This window comes from Oncorhynchus gorbuscha, linkage group LG04 (assembly GCF_021184085.1).
Source record: "Oncorhynchus gorbuscha isolate QuinsamMale2020 ecotype Even-year linkage group LG04, OgorEven_v1.0, whole genome shotgun sequence".
Classification (NCBI taxonomy): domain Eukaryota; kingdom Metazoa; phylum Chordata; class Actinopteri; order Salmoniformes; family Salmonidae; genus Oncorhynchus; species Oncorhynchus gorbuscha.
In genome coordinates this window covers 21,562,748-21,584,092 of record NC_060176.1, presented here as the reverse complement: position 1 = coordinate 21,584,092, position 21,345 = coordinate 21,562,748, and the positions used below count along the sequence as shown (strand labels likewise).

The window sequence follows — 21,345 nt, the reverse complement described above, 5'->3', positions numbered from 1 at the left end:
GGACTACCAGCTCTCCCCAGGCCACTCTTGCTCTGACATGGAGTGTCGTTTAGGGGCGGGACATGTCATACAAGGCAAAAAACTGTAGAGAACAACCACAACATAGCGTCCAGCTGCAGCTACCATAGATGTTCCCATGAGCCCCCAGTAACTCTGGGAGTAAGTCCCCGTGCCGGTATTTGAACGGGTTTGTGAGAAACCCAGGCATGGACAGACTGAAGCTGGAGTCAGCATGGTGGACTAACTCACATGGTCCAGAAGAGCAAATAATATGACATCAAAGAACACTGCTTTAGCTATTAAAGCTCCTTAAGGAGATATTTATACAGCCTGGCCACAAAACAAAATCCACATTTTCTACAGACGGACGGTTGCAAGCATGGAGCATTCGCTGATCGTCATTAGCCACCAGCGTGGAATACTGAGCAGTAGACTGAGCGCGAAGACAGCTGGACATAACGTGTCAAAATAAAATCAGGGAGGGAGAAGCAATGATTTCATGGAGTTTCTTTAGTCTAAGTCAGGGGTGTCAAACTCATTCCAAGGAGGGCCTAGTGTCTGCTGGTTTTTCCTTTCTATTAAGACCTAGACAACCTGGTGAGGAGAGCTCCTTACTAATCACTGACCTTAATTCATCAATCAAAGTTCAAGGGAGGAGCGAAAACCCGCAGACACTCGGCGGGATGAGTTTGACACGAGGTCTAAGTGATTGACTGAACCTAAACACGCCCCTTATGTATGACACGGGCCATTGTTTAGATATGCGGACTGAAAACATGGCAATATTCACTCACAGTTGTTTCCCAGCGCATGGTCCAGGTCAGGGATAGTGTACAGGCAGATCTGGAAGGAGACATGGGCTAGCAGGAAGAGGAGACTGGTGCAGAACAGAGCCTTGATGAAACGTCCAGTATGTCCTGGAGAAAAGAGAGAGATGGAGTTAGAGGAGGGGAATGGGGGGGAGGGGGAGGGGCATGTAGAATATGTAAAGGGAGGATAATCAGTTCCTCCCACCTCTCAGGTAAAATAGGTTCAGGAAATAGCAGGGTGCTAACTGAGCATGAACAGGACAGCGGGTCATTATAGAGGGTGTGGGTTGAAGTGTTTTCCAAGGACCTGTCCTGATCTGCCTCAACATCATCTCACTTTCAAAATGATGCTTCATTTTCCACCAGTCAGAACACATACTGAGGCCATGGAGGCACTAGTAATCACAGCAGTACATTTAGAGTCTACGCAGGAATCGCTTGTAACAGTTAATTGCCCGTTTTTAAACAAAATGGGAACAAGCCTGTGGATGGCATGGAGCTACTGACCGTGCCGAACTGTGCTGCTGACCATAAAATGGCCCCCTGCCCGCTCTAGCCCTGAAGCCCCGCCTCCTCGCCACATGTTTGTGTGAGGCAGCTTTGATTGGTCTCCCCATAAAGCTGTCAGCTCCCATCGGTGGTGTGAAACGGGCCACAAACTCCCAGTGTAGTGAAGGAACGCTGCAGGTCCCTGTGGAATCATGGGGGATTTTCCTTTACAGGCGTTGACTGGCTCAAGAAAATTAGCAGCTACAACAAGTCAGTGTTAAGGGACGAGCTTAGGGCTTTGATTGTGTTTTATAGGGCTGTTTTTCTCTGTGGCCTGCAGGGCGAAGGGCAGTTTAACGGCTCAGTGCTGCTCTACCACCCCCTCAATTACAGCAGACAGGAGGCTAGGTACTGCATTTACAGGCTTATCCCTGATCCCAGATTTAGGTTGATTCCACGAACACCAATTTACATTTATGACTAATACTAGACCTGAAGATGAAATAATATTCAACGTTGCATTGCAAGCTAGAGGTAATACACCAGCACAATGAGAGAGTATTATTCATGGCCCTGCTTTCTGAGCATCATCCTTTAAAAAAATGTCATGCACAGTGAACAGTGAACATTTGATTTCGCGTGCACCCCTCAGTGACGCAATGTGAACTTTGTGAAAAGGCTAAGACTGTTCCCAACCCCCCCCCCCCCCTTTCCAATTGTGCAGGATCAAGATCCATCACAGACACTCTATGTGTTGGACATGTTTATCTTTTAATTTATGAGATAGACAATCTATATTTAAAATGTTAAAAAAGATACGTGACAGGGCTGACACACAGGTCAGACACACAGCCTGCCTACCGTAACAACCAGCGGACACACATCACGCACGCTAATAACATCTCAGTGTGCGTTTTGGAAAAGAAGGGACCTTGTCAAAAGAGAGGAGTAAATAGTAATGGAAGGCGTTGGACACGACCTAGACCACCCGTTGACGGAGAGTTCACCCAGACTCACTACAGACAGCTCTACTCAACTGCTGCAACCCAAACCCTTGCACATAAGCTCCTCTGTCTCCAAGTGTGTGTGTGTGTGTGTGTGTGTGTGTGTGTGTGTGTGTGTGTGTGTGTGTGTGTGTGTGTGTGTGTGTGTGTGTGTGTGTGTGTGTGTGTGTGTGTGTGTGTGTGTGTGTGTGTGTGTGTGTGTGTGTGTGTGTGTGTGTGTGCGTGCGTGCGTGTGTGTGTGTGTGTGCGCGTGTGTGTGTGTGTGTGTGTGTGTGTGTGCGTGCGCGTGTGTGTGCGCATGTGTGTGTGTGTGTGTGTGTGTGTGTGCGTGTGTGTGTTTAAGTTAAGTTCACTGCACCGTCTTCCCTCTCTTCAATCCCCCGGCTCTCTAACCCTGCTACTGGAAAATCATGATGTCATTGTTATTACATGGATAGTGTCTTTAATACTCAACTCCACATTCTGTAACTGCCTTGCTACTCTTCAGCATGTGTCCTGTGTCACAGTATAGTTGAAGGCTAGAGCTAGAGTGGCATGACCTTGAAAACATCTACAAAAACAATATGTACGCCTAGACCCACTTACCTGTATTTACACAGTTACTGCACACCACTAAGTCATCTGCACCGTAATCAAAGTTTTGGGATCATTTCCTCTTCCGAGAGATAAAGTAGGAATGGAATGTGGAGGTGCATTCCAGTGTCTTAATACAAGGCCAGAGGGAGACAGTTCCTCATAGGGAACCAGAGCGTGGGATGTAGTCTTCTTCCCAGAGCAGGTTTCATATGAGGTCTCTCTGAGGAGAGACCAGCACAGCCACCAATGTGGAAACGACATCTGAGACCTGCCATCACTATGTCTAAGTATTATCAAGACATAACACAAACCAAACATGATATTAAAATCACATCCATCTTCACACCAGCGACAGCGTGACATGACAGCCAACGACAACCATTGCAGTCATGACCTCATCATCTCTCATCGGATAGTGAACTATCTGAGAAGGTCTAGTTTTGGATCTGAGTGGGGGCAGCAGGGTTCTTGGTGAAAGCCAGAGGTGAGCAGAGGCCACTGGGTAGTGTAGTTCACTACAGGGAGATCAAACCTTAACTCAGTGAACTGCAGGTCCTTTCTTCTAGGCCATGTTTTGCCTTTTCTAGTTTGTATTTTCAGAGACAGGCAGAAATTGGCTCTGGTGACGTCTTTAAAAAAGCGGTTTCAGCTGGCGCCCTCCTTCCCCACTCACCCTTGTGCTGTAAGCGTCGCAAAACCTCAACCAAAACCTGATCATTCGGAGGAATTTGAACATTTACGAGCTCTGAACATTGTTTTAACAAGTCTTGTGACTGTAGTGCACCTGACATGGAGGGGTGCAGCAGGGTTCCCGGGCCCGGGTTAGAGTGGAAAGAAAAACAGGGCATGTTAAAAGAGCAGGGTATTGTGTTTAATACGCAGGCCGCTAAACAGCCACAAGTTTCACAGTTTGGTCTGGAGGTTATCCTGCAGCTGTTGGGTTTATTTATTCCTGTACACGATTTAGACTGAGGGGAAATGGAATAACAGGCACAAGTCGAAAACAGAACCCAACTGAGTTTCATCCCTGAGAAATGAGCCGACACCTGCCAGGCACTCTGAGCGATACTGTGCTGTGTTTTTGTTGTTGTTTTGTTATTGAATTAAAACATAGTATTTTCTTTCATTGAATTTACCTCACTTGTAAAGGGGGGGCTCTCCAAAAAGAGGACCTCAGGCATAACGGCTTCTTTTTTTCCAGCGCATCGTAAAAAAGCTGGTTTAGATGGCCAGTGTAAACATGGCTGTTATGGAGAGGAGTCCACGGGGCCAGCCTCCGGACACAACAGTCCAGGGTACAGAGGGCGTTGTGGTTTAAATGAGGGCACTGCGGGCCTGTTCTTTTCTGATGATTATTCCCTATTGAAATTTGGCCTTTAGGTACCACCTCAAATGCCAGAGCTCAATGTAAAAGCAGGTCTTAGTAACTGCTATCTGAGCCCTTGAGCCATAAAATAAGCCATGGGTGTCCTTAAGCGATTAAGACGTTTCAAATGTACAGGTCTATTCAACCCCAAGGTCTCAGCCTTGATTGAATGTTTTGGAACCAGGCACGAAAGGGTGAAACAGCGAACAGATAAGGAAAGAGTGTTTAGGTCTGCCCACCCCGGTACTCACTACATCTCTGGTTTACACCACCCGTACGGTACACACTACATCTCTGGTTTACACCACCCGTACGGTACACACTACATCTCTGGTTTACACCACCCGTACGGTACACACTACATCTCTGATTTACACCACCCGTACGGTACACACTACATCTCTGGTTTACACCACCCGTACGGTACACACTACATCTCTGGTTTACACCACCCGTACGGTACACACTACATCTCTGGTTCACACCACCCGTACGGTACACACTACATCTCTGGTTTACACCACCCGTATTGTACTGCTCAAATATTAGAGTGAGAGAACACACTGACCCTGCTAGTTGGCCTGCTTACTAGAGGGATCTCATTCACATGTTCAATGTGAGTAAACTCACTACACAAAGCTACATTTGTTTAAAAACTTCTACCAACCAGCGACAATAAATCAGCCACCAGAAGAAACAGCTGCCCAACAGTAAACAAAAATGACATTTATTTATGTTTTGTTGTTTGCATGACGTGTTTGGATCATACGTCATGTCCTGTTCCCTACGCTTATCTGTGCTGTTCTCTGACATCATGTCCTGTTCCCTACGCTTATCTGTGCTGTTCTCTGACATCATGTCCTGCTCCCTACGCTTATCTGTGCTGTTCTCTGACATGTCCTGTTCCCTATGTGCTGTTCTGACATCCTGTCCTGCTCCCTACGCTTATCTGTGCTGTTCTCTGACATCCTGTCCTGCTCCCTACGCTTATCTGTGCTGTTCTCTGACATCCTGTCCTGCTCCCTACGCTTATCTGTGCTGTTCTCTGACATCCTGTCCTGCTCCCTACGCTTATCTGTGCTGTTCTCTGACATCCTGTCCTGCTCCCTACGCTTATCTGTGCTGTTCTCTGACATCCTGTCCTGCTCCCTACGCTTATCTGTGCTGTTCTCTGACATCCTGTCCTGCTCCCTACGCTTATCTGTGCTGTTCTCTGACATCCTGTCCTGCTCCCTACGCTTATCTGTGCTGTTCTCTGACATCCTGTCCTGCTCCCTACGCTTATCTGTGCTGTTCTCTGACATCCTGTCCCCTACGCTTATCTGTGCTGTTCTCTGACATCCTGTCCTGCTCCCTACGCTTATCTGTGCTGTTCTCTGACGCCTGCTATCTGTGCTGTTCTCTGACATCCTGTCCTGCTCCCTACGCTTATCTGTGCTGTTGTCCATCCTGTCCTGTTCCCTACGCTTATCTGTGCTGTTCTCTGACATCCTGTCCTGCTCCCTACGCTTATCTGTGCTGTTCTCTGACATCCTGTCCTGTTCCCTACGCTTATCTGTGCTGTTCTCTGACATCATGTCCTGTCCCTACGCTTTCTCTGACATCCTATCCTGCTCCCTACGCTTATCTGTGCTGTTCTCTGACATCCTGTCCTGTTCCCTACGCTTATCTGTGCTGTTCTCTGACATCCTGTCCTGTTCCCTACGCTTATCTGTGCTGTTCTCTGACATCCTGTCCTGTTCCCTACGCTTATCTGTGCTGTTCTCTGACATCCTGTCCTGTTCCCTACGCTTATGTCCTGTTCCCCCTACGCTTATCTGTGCTGTTCTCTGACATCCTGTCCTGTTCCCTACGCTTATCTGTGCTGTTCTCTGACATCCTGTCCTGTTCCCTACGCTTATCTGTGCTGTTCTCTGACATCCTGTCCTGCTCCCTGACGCCTGTTCCCCTATCTGTGCTGTTCTCTGACATCATGTCCTGCTCCCTACGCTGTTCTCTGATCTGTGCTGTTCTCTGACATCCTGTCCTGCTCCCTACGCTTATCTGTGCTGTTCTCTGACATCCTGTCCTGTTCCCTACGCTTATCTGTGCTGTTCTCTGACATCCTGTCCTGTTCCCTACGCTTATCTGTGCTGTTCTCTGACATCCTGTCCTGTTCCCTACGCTTATCTGTCCTGTTCCTGTTCTGACGCTTATCTGTGCTGTTCTCTGACGCTTATCTGTGCTGTTCTCTGACATCTGTCCTGTTCCCTACATCTGTGCTGTTCTCTGACATCCTGTCCTGTTCCCTACGCTTATCTGTGCTGTTCTCTGACATCCTGTCCTGTTCCCTACGCTTATCTGTGCTGTTCTCTGACATCATGTCCTGCTCCCTACGCTTATCTGTGCTGTTCTCTGACATCATGTCCTGCTCCCTACGCTTATCTGTGCTGTTCTCTGACATCCTGTCCTGTTCCCTACGCTTATCTGTGCTGTTCTCTGACATCCTGTCCTGTCCTTATCTGTGCTGTTCTCTGACATGTCCTGCTCCCTACACTTATCTGTGCTGTTCTCTCCTGACATCCTGTCCTGCTCCCTACGCTTATCTGTGCTGTTCTCTGACATCATGTCCTGTTCCCTACGCTTATCTGTGCTGTTGCTCTGACATCATGTCCTGTTCCCTACGCTCTATCTGTGCTGTTCTCTGACATCCTGTCCTGCTCCTGTTCTCTGACATGTCCTGTCCTGCTCCCTACGCTTATCTGTGCTGTTCTCTGACATCCCTGTCCTGCTTATCTGTGCTGTTCTCTGACATCATGTCCTGTTCCCTATCTGTGCTGTTCTCCTGACATCATGTCCTGCATCCTGTCCTGCTCCCTACGCTTATCTGTGCTGTTCTCTGACATCCTGTCCTGCTCCTGTTCTCTGACATCCTGCTTATCTGTGCTGTTCTCTGACATCATGTCCTGCTCCCTACGCTTATCTGTGCTGTTCTCTGACATCCTGTCCTGCTCCCTACGCTTATCTGTGCTGTTCTCTGACATCCTGTCCTGTCGCAGCGTTGCGTTGGTGTGAGAAAAGCTGCCGTTTTTGTAAGACGACTCTGCTGAAATAACAGTGGTGTGTGGAATCCCAGTTCCTGTCTGGGGCAGAGGAGCGGAGGGCACATAGCAGGCATGCCTCTGGGAAAAGCTCCTCTCTGGCCCCGTGGCCTCTCACTCTCAGGCCACTGATCTAACCGGGAGAAGCAACCACCCAGAGGTCTGCAGACCCTCACTCCTCCCACCAGGGTTGGGGTCAACTCCATTTCAATTCCAAATGTTCCTCATTGAAAAGCATTGAAGACAACTGGAATTTAAAATGGAATTGACCCCCCCAAAAATGCAACAACAGCAGTGGAGGCTGCTGAGGGGAGGACGGCTCATAATAATGGCTGAATCAAGTGTAATGGCTGGAATGAAGTGAATGCAATAGTATTAAACAGATGAAAACCATGCGTTTGATACCATTCCATTCCAGCCATTATTATGGGCCGTCCTCCGCTCAGCAGGCTCCACTGCCTAGCCGGTAAAGGAAAGTAAGGGTCAAGCTGGGCAAATATCCATAATATAGCCAATATGTTTGCAGGTGTACTTTACATGCCATTTAAATGAAGATAGTGATGTAAATTGCTTTTGTTATTAAAACTTATTTACAGGTTGGCATGGTTTGTGATGAAATATGCAGTCTCTTTTCAGTGCAGACTAGCAGTATATCATTTTGCTCCATGTGGCAGTGGACAGATACCTTACATACTGATGCTAGTTCTCTCTCATTATTCAAAATGCTGGACTCTATTTTCAAGGGCTGAACCTGCTCCATAGGGGAAAATGACAAATAAAAGGACCACAAATTGAATGGAAATTCTGGTCCAATAAACCAGATGGCTCTATTGAAAGTGGTCTCATATTTGTCTGAGAACAGACGGCTGTCCTGTCCAATATATCAGCAATGGAACAGAAATCATCTGAAATCAGCTGTAAACTAATTGTCAACGGCGCTTACCGCCCTTCCCACAGTCTATTCACTGCCCAGTTTAAGCTGTGGTCGGCCTTGAGTACTCATTTAGGGAGGCCTGGCCTGGTGTGCATTTCCCTCACACCCTCTCATTTATCAGCATGACAGTCTGTGACAGTTGGGCTTTGGAGCCTTTGAAAGCCACACGATGACTTCCTCAACAAAAAGGCACACAAAACGAAATCCAGAAGGGACATTCAACCCTCCATGTCTCAAACTGATGTTTCCCCGACGACATGAAAGCTGTGGATATGGACGATGTCTCGACAGCGGTGCCCCAGGAAGGGACGTTGTAAAGCCCCAGCAGGTGTGAATAGAATACACAGGGGAGGAGATTTGACGCAACACCCTGCGAGCGTCAGACCTGAATACCAGTGAATAAATCCCCCATCTTTTTCCTATGTTGGGAACAGTGTAACCCAGCAGGCTCCAGACAGGTGTTCAATATTTGTCCTTTTACTTATCAGCTCTGGGGAAGCGACAGTGTGTCCAGATTGTACAATACGGGGGATTTAGATAATGGGGAGCGAGCAATGGAAAACAGTCTTTTGAAGAGAATGTCAAACACAGTGTATCAGGTGATGTGTATTTGGGCTGGGGAGGAGCTGAAAGGGACTATTAAGGCTTATCACGGTCCTCTCTGTCAGTGGCCTCAATGAATCCAATGATACCATCCCTTATGGGCAACACAGTTGGTGAGATCCACTTAATTGAGTCTTAGCTTACGTTACTGAATGAATGACATATGACATAAGATGGCTCCTTTAACCCTCTAATCCACAGAGGACATTGTGACCATGGCTACTCTCAACTCTAATATGCCCCAAGATCCATCACATTCACGGAGGGTGAGATTGCATTTTCCCTGGAAAGGAGGAGCATGTGGAGGTGAGGCGGAGGGGTCATTTTGCTTGACGTCGCCAGAATCCTCCTGGTTCACCTAGCTGCCCCCTTGATTGCATGCATCTGGTCCTCCCATGGCGACCAGGACCAAGAAAAGTGCTGATAATTGGAGGCAGGGAACGATTCAAGATGGTTCATTAAAACCATTAATCCTATTCTCTGTCCGGCTTCATTTAATAGAGGCTGGCAGACTCTGGGATTTTCCTACAGGGAATCACCTCCACCAGCAAGTCCCCCTGAAATAAACCTCTCACCATTTACATATATTCAGTTTCCCCAGAAACAGTCATGTGACCCGCACAGCTTATCATGCTCAGATTTCCCCCATTTTCCCCTCTAAAAGAAACATGGGTTATTGACCCTAACAGCACAGAGACATAATAGTATTAAACGCAGCTTGTTGATATAATCTCCCATCCTTTCATCGATGGAAAAAAATAACAAAAGAGAGAGAATGGGAGAATCCAACTGTTTTAATTGACTATAATAAGCGTGCTTCCGGTTCTTGTGTATACTTTCCCAGAGGCGGCAGAAACGGGGTCTGATTCACTGTAGACCTTATCACCAGTACAGGAACTGATAGCGCCCATTGGCTCTCAGGAGCGTGAGCCAGTTGATATGTTGGATAAACAAGCTAAGGCTGGGTGCAGGGTGTGTGTGCTTATCTGTGCTGTTAAAAATTAGTCCCATTTCTATTGTTCGCTCTACAGCCACCATAGACCATTAAACTGCTACCACAGACAGGGACGTGGGTGGAGGATAGGGGCAGGAAGTGGAAAGAGCAGATTTCCAGACCTGAAATCATATCCACTGTTTATTGGTATTTGATTAAGAGCACACCCGGAGATTTGTCTGTCTAAAATAGAGCAATATTTATGTAGAGTAAAGCTGTGAAGAGGTTAGCTCTATAGTTCTGTGTACCCTCTTAAGTATAGAATAAGGACATCATTGAGCAGTAGGTTTGTGCTGCTGATATAATTTTTCGTTGTACAGCTCTGAAAAACAACATCTGCTGTGTTTTTATCATGTCTGCAGGAGATTAACACAGACTGCAACTAAATACTGTGAGATCTGAACTTTAGATCGAGGGAATACCGAGGGAAAATACTACACCTTCAAATCATGAGAAGGTAGAGATTGAAAAATTCTCAAATGTGAAGCGGGAAATCCCTGTCAAGTTTGGCTTCCAGAGCAGTCAGGAATAAGAGGTTTCTGCATTTTTTCAGATTAATTCCTGTCTCGTTGCCATCGCATAATACTGACCATTATGTTTTTCACTTTCCACATTAATATCACAGCCATTTCTCTGCAAATGAGTTTTTATACCTAAACAGACCACACATTTTTACACATAAAAGTACATCAGGGACTAGAACTTGTGTTGTAGTCAAAAAGGCCAAATTCAAATCACTCTTTAAAAGGGGTAACCCGGAGTTTAAAAGAAATGACAAAGCGGGTACCCCACCACTTTTTTTGTTGGTAAACAGTGGAGGTGGTGCTTGAGAAATAGAAACCACTCTCAAATGAATATTTTTATTTATTTATTTTTATTTCACCTTTATTTAACCAGGTAGGCAAGTTGAGAACAAGTTCTCATTTACAATTGCGACCTGGCCAAGATAAAGCAAAGCAGTTCGACAGATACAACGACACAGAGTTACACATGGAGTAAAACAAACATACAGTCAATAATACAGTATAAACAAGTCTATATACGATGTGAGCAAATGAGGTGAGAAGGGAGGTAAAGGCAAAAAAGGCCATGGTGGCAAAGTAAATACAATATAGCAAGTAAAACACTGGAATGGTAGTTTTGCAATGGAAGAATGTGCAAAGTAGAAATAAAAATAATGGGGTGCAAAGGAGCAAAATAAATAAATAAATTAAATACAGTTGGGAGAGGTAGTTGTTTGGGCTAAATTATAGGTGGGGTATGTACAGGTGCAGTAATCTGTGAGCTGCTCTGACAGTTGGTGCTTAAAGCTAGTGAGGGAGATAAGAGTTTCCAGTTTCAGAGATTTTTGTAGTTCGTTCCAGTCATTGGCAGCAGAGAACTGGAAGGAGAGGCAACCAAAGAAAGAATTGGTTTTGGGGGTGACTAGAGAGATATACCTGCTGGAGCGTGTGCTACAGGTGGGAGATGCTATGGTGACCAGCGAGCTGAGATAAGGGGGGACTTTACCTAGCAGGGTCTTGTAGATGACATGGAGCCAGTGGGTTTGGCGAGTATGAAGCGAGTATGAAGCGAGGGCCAGCCAACGAGAGCGTACAGGTCGCAATGGTGGGTAGTATATGGGCGTTTGGTGACAAAACGGATTGCACTGTGATAGACTGCATCCAATTTGTTGAGTAGGGTATTGGAGGCTATTTTGTAAATGACATCGCCAAAGTCGAGGATTGGTAAGGATGGTCAGTTTTACAAGGTTATGTTTGGCAGCATGAGTGAAGGATGCTTTGTTGCGAAATAGGAAGCCAATTCTAGATTTAACTTTGGATTGGAGATGTTTGATGTGGGTCTGGAAGGAGAGTTTACAGTCTAACCGTGTAGTTGTCCACGTATTCTAAGTCAGAGCCGTCCAGAGTAGTGATGTTGGACAGGCGGGTAGGTGCAGGTAGCGATCGGTTGAAGAGCATGCATTTAGTTTTACTTGTATTTAAGGCCACGGAAGGAGAGTTGTATGGCATTGAAGCTTGCCTGGAGGGTTGTTAACACAGTGTCCAAAGAAGGGCCAGAAGTATACAGAATGGTGTCGTCTGCGTAGAGGTGGATCAGAGACTCACCAGCAGCAAGAGCGACCTCATTGATGTATACAGAGAAGAGAATCGGTCCAAGAATTGAACCCTGTGGCACCCCCATAGAGACTGCCAGAGGTCCGGACAGCAGACCCTCCGATTCGACACACTGAATTCTAACAGAGTAGTTGGTGAACCAGGCGAGGCAATCATTTGAGAAACCAAGGCTGTTGAGTCTGCCAATGAGGATGTGGTGATTGACAGAGTCAAAAGCCTTGGCCAGATCAATGAATACGGCTGCACAGTAATGTTTCTTATCGATGGCGGTTAAGATATCGTTTAGGACCTTGAGCGTGGCTGAGGTGCACCCATGACCAGCTCTGAAACCAGATTGCATAGCAGAGAAGGTATGGTGAGAATCAAAATGGTCGGTAATCTGTTTGTTGACTTGGCTTTCGAAGACCTTGGAAAGGCAGGGTAGGATAGATATAGGTCTGTAGCAGTTTGGGTCAAGAGTGTCCCCCCCTTTGAAGAGGGGGATGACCGCAGCTGCTTTCCAATCTTTGGGAATCTCAGACGACACGAAAGAGAGGTTGAACAGGCTTGTAATTTCGGCAGATAATTTTAGAAAGAAAGGGTCCAGATTGTCTAGCCCGGCTGATTTGTAGGGGTCCAGATTTTGCAGCTCTTTCAGAACATCAGCTGAACGGATTTGGGAAAAGGAGAAAATGGGGAAGGCTTGGGCGAGTTGCTGTTGGGGGTGCAGTGCTGTTGACCGGGGTAGGAGTAGCCAGGTGGAAAGCATGGCCAGCCGTAGAAAAATGCTTATTGAAATTATCAATTATGGTGGATTTATCAGTGGTGACAGTGTTTCCTATCTTCAGTGCAGTGGGCAGCTGGGAGGTGTTCTTATTCTCCATGGACTTTACAGTGTCCCAGAACTTTTTTGAGTTAGTGTTGCAGGAAGCAAATTTCTGCTTGAAAAAGCTAGCCTTGGCTTTTCTAACTGCCTGTGTATAATGGTTTCTAGCTTCCCTGAACAGCTGCATATCACGGGGGCTGTTCGATGCTAATGCAGAACGCCATAGGATGTCTTTGTGTTGGTTAAGGGCAGTCAGGTCTGGGGAGAACCAAGGGCTATATCTGTTCCTGGTTCTAAATTTCTTGAATGGGGCATGTTTATTTAAGATGGTTAGGAAGGCATTTAAAAAAAATATCCAGGCATCCTCTACTGACGGGATGAGATCAATATCCTTCCAGGATACCCCGGCCAGGTCGATTAGAAAGGCCTGCTCGCTGAAGTGTTTCAGGGAGCGTTTTACAGTGATGAGTGGAGGTCATTTGACCGCTGACCCATTACGGATGCAGGCAATGAGGCAGTGATCGCTGAGATCTTGGTTGAAGACAGCAGAGGTGTATTTAGAGGGCAAGTTGGTTAGGATGATATCTATGAGGGTGCCCGTGTTTAAGGCTTTTGGGAGGTACCTGGTAGGTTCATTGATAATTTGTGTGAGATTGAGGGCATCAAGTTTAGATTGTAGGATGGCTGGGTGTTAAGCATGTTCCAGTTTAGGTCGCCTAGCAGCAGGAGCTCTGAAGATAGATGGGGGGCAATCAGTTCACATATGGTGTCCAGAGCACAGCTGGGGGCAGAGGGTGGTCTATAGCAGGCGGCAACGGTGAGAGACTTGTTTTTAGAGAGGTGGAATTTTAAAAGTAGAAGTTCAAATTTTTGGGGTACAGACCTGGATAGTAGGACAGAACTCTGCAGGCTATCTTTGCAGTAGATTGCAACACCGCCCCCTTTGGCAGTTCTATCTTGTCTGAAAATGTTGTAGTTTGAAATTAAAATTTCAGAATTTTTGGTGGTCTTCCTAAGCCAGGATTCAGACACAGCTAGAACATCCGGGTTGGCAGAGTGTGCTAAAGCAGTGAATAGAACAAACTTAGGGAGGAGGCTTCTAATGTTAACATGCATGAAACCAAGGCTATTACGGTTACAGAAGTCATCAAAAGAGAGTGCCTGGGGAATAGGAGTGGAGCTAGGCACTGCAGGGCCTGGATTCACCTCTACATCGCCAGAGGAACATAGGAGGAGTAGAATAAGGGTGCGGCTAAAAGCAATAAGAATTGGTCGTCTAGAACATCTGGAACAGAGAGTAAAAGGAGGTTTCAGGGGGCGATAAAATAGCATCAAGGTATAATGTACAGACAAAGGTATGGTAGGATGTGAATACAGTGGAGGTAAACCTAGGTATTGAGTGATGAAGAGAGAGATATTGACATCATTGAAACCAGGAGATGTCATTGCATGTGTGGGTGGTGGAACTCATCCCTAAAGCCAACACCTCATTCGGCCGCCTTTCGTTCCAGTACTCTGCTGCCTGTGACTGGAACGAATTGCAAAAATCGCTGAAGTTGGAGACTTTTATCTCCCTCACCAACTTCAAACATCAGCTAGCTGAGCAGCTAACCGATCGCTGCAGCTGTACATAATCTATTGGTAAATAGCACACCCATTTTCACCTACCTCATCCCCACAGTTTTTATTTATTTACTTTTATGCTCTTTTGCACACCAATATCTCTACCTGTACATGATCATTTATCACTCCAGTGTTAATCTGCAATATTGTAATTATTCGCCTACCTCCTCATGCCTTTTGCACACACTGTATATAGACTCCCCTTTTTTCTCTGTGTTATTGACTTGTTAATTGTTTACTCCATGTGTAACTCTGTGTTGTCTGTTCACACTGCTATGCTTTATCTTGGCCAGGTCGCAGTTGCAAATGAGAACCTGTTCTCAACTAGCCTACCTGGTTAAATAAAGGTGAAATAAAAAAATATATAAAAAAATAAATAATAGGTTGGATAAGGTATAGTGAGCAGGACTAAGAGGCTATACAGTGAAATAAGCCAATAAACACTAACCAGAACAGCAATGGACAAGGCATATGACATTAAGGAGAGGCATGCTTAGTCGAGTGATCAAAAGGGCCCGGTGAGTGGAGAGGTTGGTTGGGGGTCACGGCGATTTAGACAGCTAGCCAGGCCATCGGTAGCAAGCTAGCATAGGATGGAGGTCTGTTATTAGCCACCTCTTGCGTTCCGTCAGTAGATTAGTGGGGTTCCGTGTGGTAGAGGGGATTAATCCAAATCACACAACAACAAAAATAAATCAATAGATATAGAGGCCCAAGAAGAAAACATAATAATAATACAAATAAATAAATAAATTGTCCGATTGTCTATTCAGATAGCAGCCGATAAAACAGCTAACGGTTAGCAGGCCGCAGATGGGCGTTCAGGTAACGTCGCGACGGAGGAGCCAGCCGGATAACTCCTTCGGGTAGATAACGTCGGCAGTCCAGTTGTGAAGACCCGGTGGGGCTCCGCGTAGGCAGCAAAACGGGTCCTGATAGGTGACTGCAGCCCAGGAGTGATTGATGGAACTCAGGAGTGATTGACGGAGCTGGGTAGCTCCGGAATAATTGATGTTTGCTCCAGAATCGACGAAAGCCGATAGTCACACGGATAGCAGCTAGCTAGCTGTGAGATCCAGGTATGAATGTCCAGAGAGCGGTTGAAATCCAGGGACATGGAGAGAAAAATTGGTCCGGTATGTTCCGTTCCGAGCCGCGCTGAGCCGTACAAAACTGGCGATAGATTTTCAAGCTAAAGGATAGCTGATGAACACAAACCGTGGTTAGCTGAATACTAACGATTTGCCAGTAAAGAAGCTAACTAGCTTCTGAACTAGCTTCTGATTAGCTTCTGGATTAGCTTCTGGGCTAGCTCCTGGCTAGCTTCTGGCTAGTTTCTGGCTAGCTTCTTGGAGTTTCTGGCTAGCTTCTTAGAGGATTACAGATTTGAGGTAAATAATTCTTTTTTATAAATATAAATTGGTGAGGCGGGTTGCAGGAGTGTTTTGAAGATGAGTTGATGGAAAATTTTAACAATTTATGTGAAAAAAAGTTATATATATATATATATTTACAACTTTTCTGAACTGCTATGCCATCTTGAAGGAGACAGAGCTATGGATGCCAGGACTGACCTGACCATCTAGGAGATCAAAATGATAGTTTTAACCATGTTTGTTTACATTGACTTTGTTTACAAACATAGGAGTTAAACAAGCTTATATTTTGGGTTCCGATGGGTATGACAGTGGAACTAAGCTCGAGGCAGTTAGAGGTTATATTCTTCAAGAATCCCTGGATATATCTAATTCATATATCAGTCCAAAAATGGATGTAGCAACTGCTGACTGGCCTTACAAAGACTGTCTGTCAGATATCAGATATTCATAATACTCAACACCTCCTTTGGGCGTCATTTGGGAAATATCAAAAGAGTTTATCAAATCAAATTGTATTGGTCACAAACATGGTTAGCAGATGTTAATGTGTGTATAAGGTAGTAGTTGTGAAATTGTTAAGATTACTTGTTAGATATTACTGCACAGTCAGAACTAGAAGCACAAACATTTCACTACACTCGCATTAACATCTGCTAACCATGTGAATGTGACCAATACAATTTGATTTCATGCGAGTGCAGCGCAATGCTTGTGCTTCTCAATCTGACCGTGCAGTAACATCTAACAGTAATCTAACAATTCAACAACGACTACCTAATAAACACAATGTAAGGGATGGAATAAGAATATGTACATATAAATATATAGACGGGCGATGGCCAAGCGGCATAGGCAAGACGCAATAGATGGTATAATATACAGTATATACAGTTGAAGACGGAAGTTTACATACACCTTAGCCAAATACATTTAAACTCAGTTTTTCACAATTCCTGACATTTAATCCTAGTAAACATTCCCTGTTAAAAGTCAGTTAGGATCACCACTTTATTTAAAGAATGTGAAAAGTGAGAATAATAGTAGAGAGAATTATGTATTTCAGCTTGTATTTCTTCCATCACATTCCCAGTGGGTCAGAAGTTTACTTACACTCAATTAGTATTTGTTAGCATTGCCTTTAAATTGTTTAACTTGGGTCAAACGTTTCTGGCAGCCTTCCACAAGCTTCCCACAGTAATGTGGGTGAATTTTGTCCCATTCCTCCTGACAGAGCTGATGTAACTGAGTCAGGTTTGTTGGCCTCTGTGCTCGCACACATTTTTTTCAGTTCTGCCCACAAATTTTCTATAGGATTGAGGTCAGGGTTTTGTGCTGGCCACTCCGATACCTTGACTTTGTTGTCTTTAAGCCATTTTGCTACAACTTTGGAAGTATGCTTGGGGTCATTGTCCATTTGGAAGACCCGTTTTCAACCAAGCTTTATCTTCCTGACTGATGTTTCTTCAATGCATCCACATAATTTTCCTCCCTCATGAAGCCATCTATTTTGTGAAGTGCACCAGTCCCTCCTGCAGCAAAACACCCCCGAAACATGATGCTGTCACCCCTGTGCTTCACGGTTGGAATGGTGTTCTTCAGCTTGTAAGCCTCCACCTTTTTCCTCCAAACATAACAATGGTCATTATGGCCAAACAGCTCTATTTTTGTTTCATCAGACCAGAGGACATTTCTCCAAAAGGTATGATCTTTGTCCCCATGTGCAGTTGCAAACTGTAGTCTGGCTTTTCTTATGGCGGTTTTGGAACAGTGGCTTCTTCCTTGCTCATTTTACTGTGGATATAGATACTTTTGCACCGGTTTCCTCCATCTTCACAAGTTCCTTTGCTGTTGTTCTGTGATTGATTTGCACTTTTCGCACAGTACAGTACGATCATCTCTAGGAGACAGAATGCGTCTCCTACCTGAGCGGTATGACGGCTGGGTGGTCCCATGGTGTTTATACTTGCGTACTATTGTTTGTACAGATGAACATGGTACCTTCAGGCGTTTGAAAATTGCTCCCAAGGATGAACTAGACTTGTGGAGGTCTACACATTTTTTTCTGAGGTCTTGGCTGATTTCTTCTGATTTTCCCATGATGTCAAGCAAAGAGGCACTGAGTTTGAAGGTAGGCCTTGAAATACATCCACAGGTCCACATCCAATTGACTCAAATGATGTCAATTAGCCTATCAGAAGTTTCTAAAGCCATGACATAATTTTCTGGAAGTTTCCAAGCTATTTAAAGGCACAGTCAACTTAGTGTATGTAAACTTCTGACCCACTGGAATTGTGATACAGTGAATTATAAGTGAAATAATCTGTCTGTAAACAATTGTTGGAAAAATTACTTGTGTCATGCACAAAGTAGATGTCCTAACTGACTTGACAAAACTATAGTTTGTTAACAAGAAATATGTGGAGTGGTTGAAAAACTAGTTTTAATTACTCCAACCTAAGTGTATGTAAACTTCCGACTTCCAACTGTACATATGAGATGAGTAATGTAAGATATGTAAACATTATTAAAGTGGAATTATTTAAAATGACTAGTGATCCATTTATTAAAGTGCCCAATGATTTGAGTCCGTATGTAGGCAGCAGCCTCTCTGTGTTGGTCATGGCTGTTTAACAATCTGATGGCCTTGAGATAGAAGCTGTTTTTCAGTCTCTCGGTCCCTTCTTTGATGCACCTGTACTCACCTCGCCTTCTGGATGGAAGCGGGGGAGAACAGGTAGTGGCTCGGGTGGTTGTTGTCCTTGATGATCTTTTTTGCCTTCCTGTGACATCGGGTGCTGTAGGTGTCCTGGAGGGCAGGTAGTTTGCCCCTGGTGATGCGTTGTATAGACCGCACTACCCTCTGGAGAGCCTTGTGGTTGAGGGCGGTGCAGTTGCCGTACCAGGCGGTGATACACTCCGACAGGATGCTCTCAATTGTGCATCTGTAAAAGTTTGTGAGGGTTTTAAGTGACAAGCCAAATTTCTTCAGCCTCCTGAGGTTGAAGAGGCGCTGTTGCACCTTCTTCACCACACTCTCTGTGTGGGTGGACCATTTCAGTTTGTCCGTGAAGTACACAGAGGATCTTAAAACTTTCAACCTTCTCCACTACTGTCTCGTCGATGTAATAATAATAATAAATGCCATTTAGCAGACGCTTTTATCCAAAGCGACTTACAGTCATGTGTGCATACATTCTACGTATGTATGCACACATGTGGATAGAGGGGTGCTCCCTCTGCTGTTTCCTGAAGTCCACAATCATCTTTTTTGTTTTGTTGATGTTGAGTGATAGGTTGCTTTCCTGACACCACACTGAGTGCCCTCGCCTCCTCTCTAGGCTGTCTCGTTGTTGTTGGTAATCAAGCTCACTATTGTTGTGTCGCCGGCAAACTTGATGATTGAGTTGGAGGCGTGCATGGCCACGTAGTCATGGGTGAACATGGAGTACAGGAGGGGGCTGAGCACACACACTTGTGGAGCATCAGTGTTGAGGATCAGCGGGGTGGAGATGTTGTTCACCACCTGGGGCCGGCTGTCAGAAAGTTCAGGACCCAATTACACAGGGCGGGGTTGAGACCCAGGGCCTTAAGCTTAATGATGAGCTTGGAGGGTACTACGGTGTTGAATGCTGAGCTGTAGTCAATGAACAGCATTCTTACATAGCTATTCCTCTTGTCCAGATGGGATCGGGCAGTGTACAGTGTGATGGCGATCGCATCGTCTGTGGACCTGTTGGGGCAGTATGCAAACTTATATGGGTTTAGGGTGGCAGGTAAGGTGGAGGTGATATGATCCTTGACTAGTCTCTCAAAGCACTTCATGATGACAGAAGTAAGTGCTACGGGGTGATAGTCATTTAGTTCAGTTATCGTTGCCTTCTTTGGTACAGGACCAATGGTGGCCATCTTGAAGCACGTGGGGACAGCAGACTGGATCCTCGGCTAGGGATGCCGTCTGGGCCAGCAGCCTTGCGAGGGTTAACGCAATTAAATGCCTTACTCATGTTGGCCACGGAGAAGGAGAGGGGGGCAGCAGTCCTTGGTAGCGGGCCGCGTCGGTGGCATTGTATTCTCCTCAAAGCGAGCAAAGAAGGTGTTTAGTTTGTCTGGAAGCAAGACGTCGGTGTGCGTGACGTGGCAGGGTAGCTTTTTATAGTTCGTAATTGCCTGTAGACCCTGCCACATACACTACCGTTCAAAGGATTGGGGTCACTTAGAAATGTCCTTGTTTTTGAAAGAAAAGCACAATTTTCATCCATTAAAATATCATAAAATTGATCAGAAATACAGTGTTGTTTATGTTGTAAATGACTATTGTAGCTGGAAATGGCAGATTTTTAATGGAATATCTACATAGGTGTACAAAGGCCCATTACCAGCAACCATCACTCCTGTGTTCCAATGGCACGTTGTGTTACCTAATCCAAGTTTATCCTTTTAAAAGGCTATCTGATCATTAGAAAACCCTTTTGCAGTTATGTTAGCACAGCTGAAAACTGTTGTTCTGATTAAAGAAGCAATAAAACTGGCATTCTTTAGACTAGTTGAGTATCTGGAGCATCAGCATTTGTAGGTTCGATTACAGGCTCAAAATTGCTAGAAACAAAGACCTTTCTTCTGAAACTCGTCAGTCTATTCTTGTTTTGAGAAATGAAGGCTATTCCATGCGAGAAATTGCCAAGAAACTGAAGATTTGGTACAACGCTGTGTACTACTCATTTCACAGAATGGCGCAAACTGGCTCTAACCATAATAGAAAGAGGAGTGCGAGGCCCCGGTGCACAACTGAGCAAGAGTACAAGTACATTCGTGTCTAGTTTTAGAAACAGATGCCTCACAAGTCCTCAACTGGCAGCATCATTAAATAGTACCTGCAAAACACCAGTCTCCAGGCAACTCCGGGATGCTGGCTGGTTTATAAAAGCAATAAGGCATCTCGGCAGTTAGTGGTATATGGCCAATATACCACATCTAAGGGCTGTATCCAGGCACTCTGCGTTGCGTTGTGCAAAAGCACAACCCTTAGCCATGATATATTGGCCATATGCCACACCCCCTGAGAGGAAAAAACAATAACTTATAAACCCCCAAAGATCCTGTATTTAGTTAAGTGATAATGCTCGAAAGCTGGTGTTTGTTGGATATATTGGCACGGGTGTTGTTCGCTGAAGGCCCTCAAACCATGCCAATATATCCAACAATATATCCAACAAACACCGGCTTCGAGGGCATTATCACTTTTATCCAACGGGTTACTAACATATTCAAATAATGATCGACATATTTTAATTTAAAAAAGTTGATTAATTTATTTGTACTATTTCATCCTTCTACAAGATATAGTCCCGACACAAATCTAGGGTTGCTAGAGACGTGACCCAGTCGTTCGTTCATTTTGTTCTGTATCTATAGATGCAACCCAGTCGCTCGTTCTAAATGTTCCATTGTCATACTGACTGGCAACGTTCTTATTCCTTACGGCTAATTTACAGTCAAAATGTGCAGCCAGAATAACAGCAAAGTAGCTGCATTTGTTTAACTTGTTTTTCTAGTGACATTTATTTGG

General features: G+C 45.1%; 1 protein-coding gene across 1 annotated transcript in view; it reads right to left on the bottom strand.

The window, feature by feature from the left end:
• The window catches only part of LOC124033838 (piezo-type mechanosensitive ion channel component 1-like), an 81,535-nt gene that overhangs the window by 35,077 nt on the left and 25,113 nt on the right, over positions 1 to 21,345 (bottom strand). Inside the window, exon 3 of the mRNA XM_046346203.1 lies at positions 795 to 917. Coding sequence (XP_046202159.1) covers positions 795 to 917 — 123 coding nt within the window. The remainder of the gene's footprint in view (positions 1 to 794; positions 918 to 21,345) is intronic.